Source organism: Pezoporus wallicus, unplaced genomic scaffold (assembly GCF_028554395.1).
Source record: "Pezoporus wallicus isolate ANWC-B61680 ecotype Strahan unplaced genomic scaffold, APGP_CSIRO_Pwel_v1 scaffold_7402, whole genome shotgun sequence".
Classification (NCBI taxonomy): domain Eukaryota; kingdom Metazoa; phylum Chordata; class Aves; order Psittaciformes; family Psittacidae; genus Pezoporus; species Pezoporus wallicus.
The window spans coordinates 3812107-3825084 of NW_026641037.1; the positions used below are offsets into that span (position 1 = coordinate 3812107).

The 12978-nt window shown below is 40.7% G+C and overlaps 1 protein-coding gene across 1 annotated transcript in view; it reads left to right on the forward strand.

Moving 5' to 3' along the window:
- Positions 1-1733: 1733 nt before the first annotated feature.
- Positions 1734-12978, forward strand: part of LOC130605988 (IgGFc-binding protein-like) — a 59575-nt gene continuing 48330 nt past the window's right edge. The window contains 3 exon segments of the mRNA XM_057421894.1: positions 1734-1812; positions 11715-11816; positions 11905-12054. Coding sequence (XP_057277877.1) covers positions 1734-1812; positions 11715-11816; positions 11905-12054 — 331 coding nt within the window.

Below are 12978 nucleotides of genomic sequence, written 5' to 3' on the forward strand. Positions count from 1 at the left end.
CAATCTTTTGGAAAATTTCTTCTATTCTGTCACCTTTCTTTAGGTATAGCCTGTATTTTGGTAACAAGAGTACAACTTTATATTTGCCTTAAGTGAATGTGCGTGCATATTGCAAGCACTCCAGATTTCTGTATCACTGTTCTATAGTCTTTCTTATCTTATATAGTCATAAATCTGTGTCACTGCACACCTCATCAGTCATGATTTTATGGTTTCTACCGTATCTTTGCTCAGAATGTTAAACAGCATCCACCCAAGAGCTGAGAATAAACTGCACACCCAATCTGTAATAATCCCTTGTTTATAGTAACTCTCTGGGGTTTAGGAAATAACAGAGTTGGAAAAGGAACTCCTCAAGAGTTGAAACTTGTTCTCACAAAAAAATATTACACAGTGCATAGAATGTGGCTTTGCTAGAGGACTGTATTTTCTTAAAACCCTACTGACTGGCAGGTAGGGAGCATGTGAAAGTATCTATACTTAAAATGTTTATCCAAGCATTCGCAATGTGTGAATGATCACACAAAGAATTATTACATGTCACACCTACAGAAGCAGGGCATCTCTTTGAAAATATCCTCATACATCTCTTCTACAGGTTAATGAGTCAGTAACTCTTTAGTTAGAATAGGTTGCCCAGGGAGGTTATGAATGCTCCATCCCTGGCAGTGTTCAAGACCAGGTTGGACGAGGCCTTGGGTGATAAGATTTAGTGTAAGGTGTCCCTGCCCATGGCAGGGGGGTTGGAACTAGATGATCTTAAGGTCCTTTCCAACCCTGAAGATTCTATGATTCTATGACCACAGCACAGTTTGATTTGGCCATCACCTGCAGCTGTGATTATCCAGGAATTATTGGAGACTGGTAATAATAGATGCACCTGCCTAACACTCTTACCCTTGTTTCATTTTAGGCAGCCTCCTCAGTGTCTGGTGGACTCTGGAGGTAGCAGAGGTGACAAAATTGAGCAGGAATAGCACCAAACTATCAGAAGAGAGAAATTATTGTCTTTCCTCCGTAACTGTCTGTAGTTTTGATGCCAGGGTGTTTGATCACATGGATTTTGCTCTGGTCTATTAAAGAGAGAAAGTTATTTGTGAAATTCAGCCCCAGAGTTTGGAGGGAAAGGAAGAGGGGACTGTGCCTAAAGATACACACAAGTACTGAAACAAGAATGATTGCCAGACATTAAGGAGGTTTATCCTCCGTTTCATAGCATGCCAGGGCTGGAGTCTGCAAAATGTCCAAGAAAGTTCAAAACCACTTCAGACCTTGGCTAGGCTTGCTGAGATCAATAGGACAAAACACAGTCCTGCCAGAAGACATTTTTAAATGCTTCATTACACTGAGCCAGAAAGGCAAAAGATTGGACCCGATCTTATCCAATCTGAAGAAAATAATCAAAGGGCAAGGGTCATGATTGATGGTTGTTTGACTTAACCTTGGAAAACTACCCAAGGTTTTCATGTCTATGCAAACCTAATACCAACATTAAAATCTTGAGGGATAACCAAAACAATAACTATTTTCTTGTTTTACACATTTTGCCTGCAGATACCAAAGCAAAGTTGACAACTTTACATAAAAGTCAAGATGAAGTGGCTTGTGATGAAGAGCTAACTCAGTGGGTCTGCTGACAGCAATGGATACCATACTCCACCCAGCTAAATGCTGGGCCGGGTTGTCATGGTGCATATCAAAGCTTACTCTTCTAAACACCAGGCGTGGTGAAGATGGAGTTTGGACTTGAGGAAGAAAGTGCCATGCTGCTTGCTCAGCAACTGACTTCCCCGCAGATCAAGATCAGACCAGGTACCAGAAACAAAACCACAGAGCAATTCCAGCACAAACAAAAAATTTCTGTGACGTTACTGGGTGATCCCCTGGTTGCGTAAGGCCCATAGGGGACTGTGTAATAGGTAAAACAATCTGAACATGGAGAATCTCCTCCTGTGAGGAGACAGGTGGTGTGAGACATTGGGGTCCTGCCCTCCGTGGCTTCCACCCGTGTGCCAGTCTCTTCCCTGCCAGCAGAGGCACCACACCACTAGCCCCCCTGACCGGGTGCAGCCTGGGCCCCTCATGCAGTGCCCGAGCCAGTGCTGACCAGCTCAGGGCAGTTCCTGGCCCCCCAGGCTGAGGTGTGAGCCTATGTGTGGGAGTCACGGTGAGGCACAGACACAGCCTGGGATGGAAGGGTCTAACAGTGCAAGCCAGGACATCAGCTTGCAGGGCCTACAGCCAGTCAGGGCAGGGCTGTGTCATGGGCCAAAGAGCAGCCCCAAGTTGGGCTGCTTTTTAGTTCAGGTTTTAAGTACCAAACCTCAACTCCCTACTTACCACCAGCTTCTGCTACCAGCATCTCTGGTATTTGTCTCAGCCTGCTGCCAGGTGCTGGGGAGTGTCCTTAGGAAGGCCAGCCATCCCAACTCTTCACCTTGGCAACTCCCAAAAGTGATCTACCATCATCCCACTAAAAGCACGTTTGTATTTACAAAAGCCAGGAGAAGCTTGGCAGTGTTTCAGCTACTTGCCTTCCATGGAGAAGCCTCACCCTTCACTGTATTTTCCAGTGCATAGTTTTCTCTTTCCTAGATGGCTGACACAGTGCAATTTGACCACCTTTAAGACTTAAGGGTTGCTCATCTGCTCATCTACCTGTAGCCTCCATCACAGCCACTGTTTCATTCTGGTGAAACTTTGGTGTTTTACAAATTAAGTAAGTGCTCTAGTCCCTGAGCTAACCAGGTAATTTCTCTCACATTTTTCTTCTTTGGACTTGCTCATTTGCTGTGAAAAATTAAATGCACCTGGGCCAGAAAGACAGGCTGACTCATACGGGATGTGGAAGACCAAGGTACAAGAGCTTACCCCGCAGAACAGGCATTTGAGATAAAGGCTGGGTTTTCTTTCCACTCTGACCTCTGACAGGTCCTGTCATATCATGGTTCCACCCTGGGAAATGGGAACTAACGAGCAGCTCTGAAACCTGATCCTGGGGAAAATTTTTCAGGTATAAGGAGCAAGCCCATGCGGCTTTATGGAGTGAATGCAACTACAGTACTATATTGCACTTGGTCCCTGGAACACAGCAGTCTGGAAACCTGTTCCTAGCTGTGTGGATGCAAAGGGAGACAAGAGCAATGCTTTACAGTCTGTGGCTGCTTAAAAGATTTTTCTAAGTATATTGTATTATTGTCTTCATTTTATTCATCTCCTGGATTTACATGTTAACACAGGTAATAGGAGAACTGTGGGATAAAATGAAAGCTATTTTCCATAGTAAAATCTTAATTGATTAGTATACTAAATTTTCTTTTCTGTTTTCTCTTTTTAATTTTTTTCCCCCCCCCCCCCCCCAAGCTTTTCGCACAGATTATCCTCTGCTATACTCTTTGTATAGCAGGCCTAGAATAAAGAGAATTTACCAGGACTTGTAGGTGTCACATGATCCATCTCTAAAAGGTTTATTCAAAAGTACAGGAAAGATTTAAAAGTTTGCCTTTCGTGGAAGTCCTGTACTTAGAACATTAACAGTGTGAAGGGAATTGCCCCTGCTTCTGTTTCCCAGCTTTACCCATGTGTTTTTGTATCATTGCTAATCCTCCCATTTTGATCTTAGTTTTAAGAAACCGTTTTCATAAATCTGAACTTGTGAAGTGGATATTTTTGACTCACAGATGGTGTTTTGCTTAAAAACAAACAAGGGAGAAAAGCATTCTACTTCTTTGAAAACCTGAAAGCATAACCTGGTATTACCTGGAGGATCAGAGCTCTTAGGGCAGTGAAGAAAAGGCAGAGGTGTGAACTTTGGGACTTTTTAGCCATCGCAAGGTTATTTCTGAAGCCTAACATGAATTTTCAGCACAGGTTTAAGTCTTGCTCATGGCACAGATGCACTAAGTACTACTCTCCAGGTAAATCATATATTCTCATATGTTTGGAAGACATAAGCCTTGTTTTCCGGTATAGCTCAAAATTCACGTGCTTCTTTATAAATACAGTTCACTCCAAAGCAAACAGCAGAATGCTGATCACTCATTCTGAACCTGTCAATGACACAAGTGATCTTCATTTCAGTTTAGTTCATTTCAGATGTAGAATTTGTAGAACAAAGTACAAATAACAATGAATTTCACAAGTTTCATACTTTGCTAGGGTACAGAGTGGGTTTAGTTTTTGATCTGGGGACAGACTGTGCAACAGCTTGTATTTCCTGTCTGTCTCTGCTTGTAGAAGCAGCAGGAGCTGCCAGACTGAGACTTTTTTTAGCTCAACTCAGTCACCCCTTAATGGGTTTTCCTGTCGACTGGAGAGGAAGGTATTTGTGATCTAGGTAATGGAAAGCAGCAGTACATAGTTCCAGGAATCATGGGAAGTTTAGGATATAGATCAGACCATATTAATAGATGTTGACAAGCTTCTTCATTTTTAAGTAATTTATAAATGCTCATAGAATCATAGAATAGTTAGGGTTGGAAAGGACCTTAAGATCATCTAGTTCCAAACCCGCTGCCATGGGCAGGGACACCTCATACTAAACCATGTCACCCAAGGGTCTGTTCAACCTGGCCTTGAACACAGCCAGGGATGGAGCATTCACAACTTCCCTGGGCAACCCATTCCAGTGCCTCACCACCCTAACAGGAAAGAATTTCTTCCTTATATCCAATCTAAACTTCTCCTTTTTAAGTTTTAACCCATTACCCCTTGTTCTATCACTACAGTCCCTAATGAATAGTCCATCCCCAGTATCCCTATAGGCCCCCTTCAGATACTGGAAGGCTGCTATGAGGTCTCCACGCAGCCTTCTCTTCTCCAGGCTGAACAGCTCCAACTTTCTCAGCCTATCTTCATACAGGAGGTGCTCCAGTCCCCTGACCATCCTCGCGGCCCTCCTTTGGACTTGTTCCAACAGTTCCATGTCCTTTTTATGTTGAGGACACCAGAACTGCACACAGTACTCCAAGTGAGGTCTCACAAGAGCAGAGTAGAGGGGCAGGATCACCTCCTTTGACCTGCTGGTCACGCTCCTTTTGATGCAGCCCAGGATATGGTTGGGTTTAGTAATTTATAATTGTACATATCTATATATTTACATAAAAAGGAAATTGTATTACATTTTTTTTTTGTGAAGCAACTGTAATAACAAGATTCAATAATTTAATTGCAGGAGCCATTGCATATCTAGAGGGCTCTCTTGCTGTAAGAAGTGACTGTTCCTTAGGACTATATCTTGAGAGAAAGCAACCTTATCTATGAGGTAACAGATGATGGGAGAAGTCATCCTTCCTGAAACAACCAGGAAAAGGTAAGAGGTCTGTAGGATTACTCAAGACATGAGAAATTGGACTGGAAGGCAAGGAACTGCACCAGTTCATCTGGGTTCTATAGAAAAAAAATCAACCAGGCACATAACAGCTGTTTAAAATTGGTTCAAGTAAAAGCTTGTTAATATTAGAGTGCTGAGGACTGGAGGGACAATGTAGGCTTCATCAGCCTCAAAGAAGTGTGCAATGGTGAGCTGAAAATTCAATCACACTTCAGCATTCATTAAGCCAGGCCTGAGATTTCTAATTTTAGACACAGATGCATCTGTAATTTGAGTTATGTTATAGAGAATGAGCTATGTGTCTCATTTGTTTACACTAGAATGAGCCAGGACTAGCACCACCAATTTTTACAGTATCATACTGGAACTGAAACAGAGCAGAATCAGACCTTTACAGTAGTCTAAATCTTTTATCTCTGTAGGTATTTTGGTTTCACAAACCCATTTGATGGAAATGAAAAAGCATCACTGCCTCTGAAAGAAACTACCGTTAGAGAATGGTCTTTGCATGCCATGGGTTTGTTGTGTATTGTAGATCCAAACCAATAAATGTAAAATACATCAAGATGCAGATATGAAATTATTGAACTCCAGTGAGACAAAAGCAACTGATTAGATTATCGCTGAATAACAAAACCCTAGAAAGAAGGCAGTTATAGAGATAAGTATAAACAGTTTCCTCCTGCCAGAGATCTGTTCCTGGAACTCTTTTATATCTCATCTGTTATTAATAGACAGACTTGGAAAAATTTCTGGGCTTTTATAAACTGATTTACTAATCTATGATTGCAAATGTAGCCCCCCAAAATTAAGAAGAAAGCAGTTTTACCTGTGACAGTCTTTTCTTTATTCAAAATCAATTGGGATGCCAGCAAAAACTCTTTATTGCATTGATCAGGAGAAATGTTATGTTCATTAGCTTGTTATACCTGAAATGAAATACTCCATGATTTATTTCAACTAAAAGATAATAAAAGTCTTAATAGTTACGATTTTCGTTATACATTACCCATATAGTACACCTTTGTAAGCACTTGGTAAACTTATGAATGTGACTTTGAAAATGCATTTCTTTTAAGTCACAGTGTAAGAGTACTATTTGCAGGCAGGTATTTTGTTAACAGGCAATTGACAGCTGAGGATACTGTCAGAAAAACTGCTATCTTTTTATTTCTGTTAGCTCTGCAGTGTTCAAAACATAAGAAAGAGAATGAAATGTTAATCTGTCACCTGCACTTTAATAAGAATGCTACGTTTCATTTTCAAAATCATTACAGCTATCAAAGCAGGAAAAAGACAACTTGAATTTCAAATAGAAACTTGAGTTTGGAGAGCCAGCAGTTAGGAAAACAACCTCAGCTTGTGCTCCATAGAACACAAGTACGCTTTACTCCACAAAAAAACATCCATTTGTTTTCTAGCAACAGAGATTTTTTTTTTGTGTGTACTTCCTCCTCAGCTTGTCAAAGCATGTTACTCAACATAGTAAATGTGGGATTAGTTGCACTGCTGCATAATCTAAATTCATCTGATTATAGATTTATGGGTGCTGATTGTTCATTTCATAACTCTTTAGTGAAGGTTTACAACAGTGACGTGGGTAGCTCAAACAAGAATCCAGCATAGACAGATTTGTGAAGGAATGAGAGATCTGGCTGTGCCTTCTCACACAAAGGCAGAGTGGAGCCCAGAGGGCACTAGGGGTTCCAGAAATAGTGACAGAGGTATTTCACGCTGCAGAAGTTGGCTCAGTCATTTGTCAGGGCAGAGGAAGAGCTGAATTGTTACCTGAATAGAAACAACAGAGGGATCCCTTTACTCATGCAAATGGTATCAATTTAACTAAAATTGATGCAAAAAGCCAATGCAGTTAAATCTCTGCAAGCCACAATGAGATACATTCATTGTCTGAAAATCACATAAGATGTTTAGGTTTTATGTACAAATTTACCGAACCTGATATATTCCAGATTAAGAGAATCTGCATGGAATTCTGCCGTTTAAGAACAGCCATTTGGTTAATTCAGTTAAAATTTCTTCTAGATAGAGCCTCAGACAGAATAGGCCCTGGGGTATATAGGTGGTGCAAGTGCACCCCAACAAGACATCAGCATTTCATATCATCCAGTGACCTCTCTGCTTTGTGCTATGTAGCAGTGTAGAAGTCTCCCATAGTGTCACTATGAGGCTCAACTAGCCTCAAATCTATGATTTAGGAAAAAGAGGGTTTGTATAATTTTCCCCATTCTTCAAGGTTGCCAAAATCCTTAGTTTTCTACTGTTTATAACACCACAGACTAAGCATTATCAACACGGTGAAGTGCAATTGTTATTCATCAGAGAACACTTGGATTCAAGAAATTGGAGTAACCAGATTTAGATACTTGAGGACAATTGTATATGCTGGAAAAAAGCAAAAGCTGCACTTAGACAGCACTCACTAGAATGGATGAACTGCTGAGTTTGCTTCTTTTAGTCTTTGATTTATCTTGCCCAGGACAATTTTTCTTTGGTTGCATCTTCATTTTGTTGTCCCTTTGCATAGGTATCTGGCTGATCCTGTCTCCTGGGAAACATAACTTCATCCTGCAAAAATGAAGAGTCCCTTTCTGACCACCAGCCAGAAATGAAGCTGTATGCAATAGGTTCTCTGTCCTTTTGAGGATGTTGTGTGCCATTGACAAGCTCTACTGTTGGCATCTTCTTATGCAGATTTTATGTGGGTAATCTGTCATGTTTGTTCCCACTGAGTGGCCTCAGTGAGCCTTGTCAACAAGCAGCAGGTGAGGAGAATTTCTAATGCTGGTGGTAGATGGGGTGAAGTCTAGTGTTTGGTTTCAAAATGAAGCACAGCAGTACAGAGCACTAAGCCAGCCATGGGGATTAACTGCCATTTGTCCATCACTTGCATCCTTGGTTTAAGCAAGAAGTAAAACATAACTTCTTTGTAAGATTGTCTCTAAATGCCCTTTCTTGGGAACAATTTTAGCTTCATGGTATTAGAAATGAAGAACTGTTGTTGTTCTTCTTCCTCAGGTTGCTATGCAGTCCAGGCCGATATACAAATGGCAGTGTCTCCCAGGAGCCTTTCAGAGATACGAAGCATGTGGGTAGAGAAGAGAAATAGTAGGCCTGCAAGGTGATCAATTTGGTTGTCAAGACTGCAGGATACTGTCACATCCCACAGCATCAAATGGCAAGTAATTTTCTTGTCATCCTTCCCATATATAAAAGTAGTTATTAATCGGCATCCCAGTTCACCTTTTACAGAGTACCTGAGCTGGCATTAAACAGGAGTGACAGATTGACAGAAAAGGTCACACAGCATGGCTGGAGAGCATGCCATATTCTACTGACAGGAGTGTTCATGTACTGCAGTGCTTCATATTTGCCGTGGGTGAGGAGGGGTCAAGGACTGTGCATCATCTGGATGGAAGGATTTACCATTTACCTTTACAGATTTGCCACTTACTGGACCAGCATCTCAGCAGCCCTGCTCAAAATGCAGTGTGCTCAATGCAACTTTCAGATGGTCAGTCATATTCTCCCTCTCACACTGAGTGTGCTCAATGGTTTTGTGCAGGGAATAAGTTTCTTTGTCTAGATCACAGAATTCTCTCCCCTGTTTACTGATTACCAAAAATACACACATTTTCTTAGGAAGGGATTTTCACTGAGAGGGATGATTGCCAGTTACATAAGCATCCATCATTTGGCTCTGGTGGGGCTTGCGTGGGGCATCAGCCTGTGGCTGAATTGGCCCCAGGCCCATTGTCAACACAGCCATTAAGATCTAACTTGAAATATGTTTGTATTTCTGCTTACATTTTTGCTTAGTCTTACTTGATCCTCCCTTATTTCTCTTGCTTATGTGATCAGCCTCCTAAGTTACTTGTTAATGGCAAGTGAAAATATTTTGTGCTGAGTAGGGGGAAAGGGAGTAGAAGAAATTACAGGCTTACATTATGAAGCTTAATGACCTTAATCACTGGAATATAATCACAAAGGAAAAGTGCTTGTTACTAAGAGGCCACTTTCCCAGAAAGTCCCACTCCCAGAGACATCCTTCATTTATACAAAAATAGAGCTGTGGTCTAGGGTTTCTAGGCAATGTAAGGAAACACTGTGCACTTTCTGATTCTCCTGTGATTCTCATCACTCATAAAATTCAGATGAAGTAGGGAATTTGGCTGCCTTCAAACCATTTCTTTGCAGGCCCTGATGCAAGGAATGCTACAAAGAACAGAATAGCGAAGGATGAAGCGTCAGTGGGAATGATTCACTTGCTTTTTCTGTCCCAGTAACCAACAGAGACTCCATTACAGCCCAGAAAATGACCATTTGATTTGCAAGCAGGGCTGATATGGTAACAATACTATTTCAGCAAGTTTGTGAATTGTGCCCACAAAAACATGACTGAATAAATTGAAAGCTTGTTATCAGCTCTGCTGAATGCTGGTTTCAGAAAGGGAGAAATTCAGTCAATATGAGGAACCTCACTTATGATAGCGGTAAAATCTGGGCAGGAGTTTTAAATGAAGAAAGTTGCCTTGCTATCAATGTAAGAAAAAAGCTCTTTAGAACTGCAGACTTTTAAAAATATAAAACAGCAAAACCAAAAATTGCCAATATCAAATCAATTTCTCCAGCAAGCAACTAAGAGTGTCAAAGCAAGTGGCATTTGAAGTGAATATGAGCTTTTGGATCACATGTGCTTTTCTTGAGGTAGATAACCCAGGAAGCATAACTGATATATGGTTGGACAGGTTTTTATAATCGCCTCCACCCTCTGGTCAATATATTCTTCTGTTTCACTGTAGGTCATCCTCATTTCCTCCTCACCGAGTACAGCTGGTGGATTACTATGCAAACTATACCACACAGAAGACTTTACTCTGTCTTCTAGCATGGAGACCCTCTGGCACTTCCAGTACACTTTGATTTTATTCTGTATTTCAGTGCTGAATACTACAGGGTAAGTAGCACAGTACTGAATTCAGCTTAATTCAGGAAGCTTAGCTGTTAATGATAAATATCCTTTCTTCACTTTTTATATGTGGAATGTTTCTTCCCTTTTTCAATGTGGAATATTGTACAACTGAACCATGTCATTGAAAAAAAGAAGAAATAATTTAAATTTTTAGTTCAGTTGAATAATTTAATTTTGCCTAATTCTGCACTGGCTCCTGTCTGTGTGAAAAACCTGTAATGTGGATTTTTGATGGCACATCTGAAGAGGAGAGATCTTGACAGAATAACCACAGTAGTTACAGAACACTAGAATATATCTAGGCTTAGGACTATCTGGCTTAGGACTTACCTGATTTGTAACAATTAAAAGACAGCACTGAATAGAGATGAGTGGCAACTTGTCACAGCTTTCCCTTTTTCATGAGAGAAGAGATCCAAGAAGGAACAGTGAAGAAAATTTTCTTACTTTATCTCTCTTTCCATATTCTCTTTCCTCCTTAGCCTTAGCTTGGTCAGTTCTCCAGTTGCTTGCTGCATTTCACTGATGAATTGATTGTGTGGTATTTGCTCCTAATCTCCCTAAGTTCTCTGAATATCATTGCTTGGATTTTGAAAGGCAGTGGGGCCATTCACTGTGATGCATTCACTTAAGGGCAGATTCTATATACTGTGTCAAGTACAATAAGAACAATTAAGGAGGCACCACAGAGGTTAGAACTGAACCCTTCCTCCAGAAACTGTGGGCCACTGTCAGAGTATGTCAAGGACTACTATTGTAGCCTTGCAGTCCCTATGCAAAACACCCAAAAAGCAGAGCTATTTATGCTGTGATCTGTGACGGGATTTTGGTCCTATGTCAAATCATCTCTGTGGGAGCGTGTAGCACCACAAGGAATGTGCATTTGTAACTGCTTTTGTTCTGCAGCACTTTCAGGGTTAATTCGAATAGCTGAATGAGGTGGCAGTTCATGAGGTGAATGAGGTGACTCTCAGTGTCATGAGAGACTTGCAGGAGTTAAATACGTAGCCTTCCAACAAACAACAGAGTTACATAGTACACTAGTTTACAGGCATTTATCCACTTTGCAACAGTGGTGATGACAATGGCATGAGCAAGTTCTTGCTCTTATCCTACTACTATCTGAGCTGAGCTGCATCCATCCATCCCTTATGTAGCTCCCTGTACCAGGGGAACTGGTCTCCTTTCAGTTCAGTGGGATACAACGCAGAGGATTCCTCCACATAAGATGAAATGAACATATCCCACCTTTGACTCACTCTCTGAGCTGTATCATGAAGGAGTAAATATGTATGGGAAGAGAAAGAGTGAGACATGGATCTGGTTCTATTCGGTTATTCAGTGAAACACCCAAAGACATATGTCAAAGTCCCAACATTCTTTCTTAAATAGTTTTTAAGTCACTAATTCCACAAGGGCTTCACTGTGTTGTTTTTCTTGGCAGGATCAAGCAAAGACCAACTGGTAGCTTGAGAGCATGGGATCCTGAAACAGGTAACTGCATGTCATTAGTGCTGTTAATATCCAGGCAGATTTTGAACATACTAGCTGCTCTTCCTTACTTTGATGTGGTGTATTTCAGCTTACCTCACCAGATGTGATTTTAACAACAACTCAAGACCATTTTGTGACTGGACCCAGCCTTGCAATCCCAACCAGGGATTGTGGATACGAACCAAGCATGATACTCCGACTGATGGAACGGGTCCTGATGGAGACTATCCTGACGGAAGTAAGTGCTCAGATATGGCATTGTTGATTTCCTTATGACTATCTTTATTCTTCTTTCTTTGAAAAAGAGATTCATGAAACCCCTTGCAATATGCCAGTTTTGTTTCATGCTAACACCTGTCTTTGACTTTTCACTGTCAGTTACAAGTAAATTAAACTGAGTTGGAAAACTTTATCAGTGCATGAAAGTAGAAGTAACCTAGTTATGTCATGGTTAAGGCCTCACAGAAAATGCAGTGATGTGCAACAGATTCAAGAGAGGGCTTGTGCCCAAATTACACTGATACCAGTTAATGGCAATAAATTTAATGATGGCTGTACTTAATGATGGCACTAGATGATGTTCACTCTAGTAAAATGTTAAAAGATCAAGTCTGAAATCAAAGAATATCTTTAAAAAGCTTGTCCTTAGCTACACGTGACTGAAAAACCAGGGTCTAACATGGTTGTATGGTTAAACAAGTGTTTTTTATTGCTCCATCTTTATCTGTTTGAACCGCTAGTTTTGTACCAGCAGAACCATTTATGGGTGATCAGTCTGCAGTCATATTGCTTTCTGTAATTATCCCAAGACTGAAAGCTCAACTGCTGTCAGGCTCAGTAAGTGGATCAGAACAGAGTTACAATTTTTGCTAAATTATTTTCTGCACTTTCAGTATTCTGATACTGAACAATTAAAATTGCCTGTTGAAAGAAGAAATTAAATAATTTTAATTTGGATTTACACAATAATGTTTTGGTTTTTGATTCAGTACAGACCATATACCTTTAAATGTGACTTATATTTTCTCACCAACTAAAGCATGAATGTTAGATGCTATGTGTGGAACCATACTTTCCCATACAGAAACGGTTAATCATTCCTTTCTGATTCCTTTCCATAGTCAGATGGGAGAGTTGATTTCAGCCATGCTGGGGAATGTAG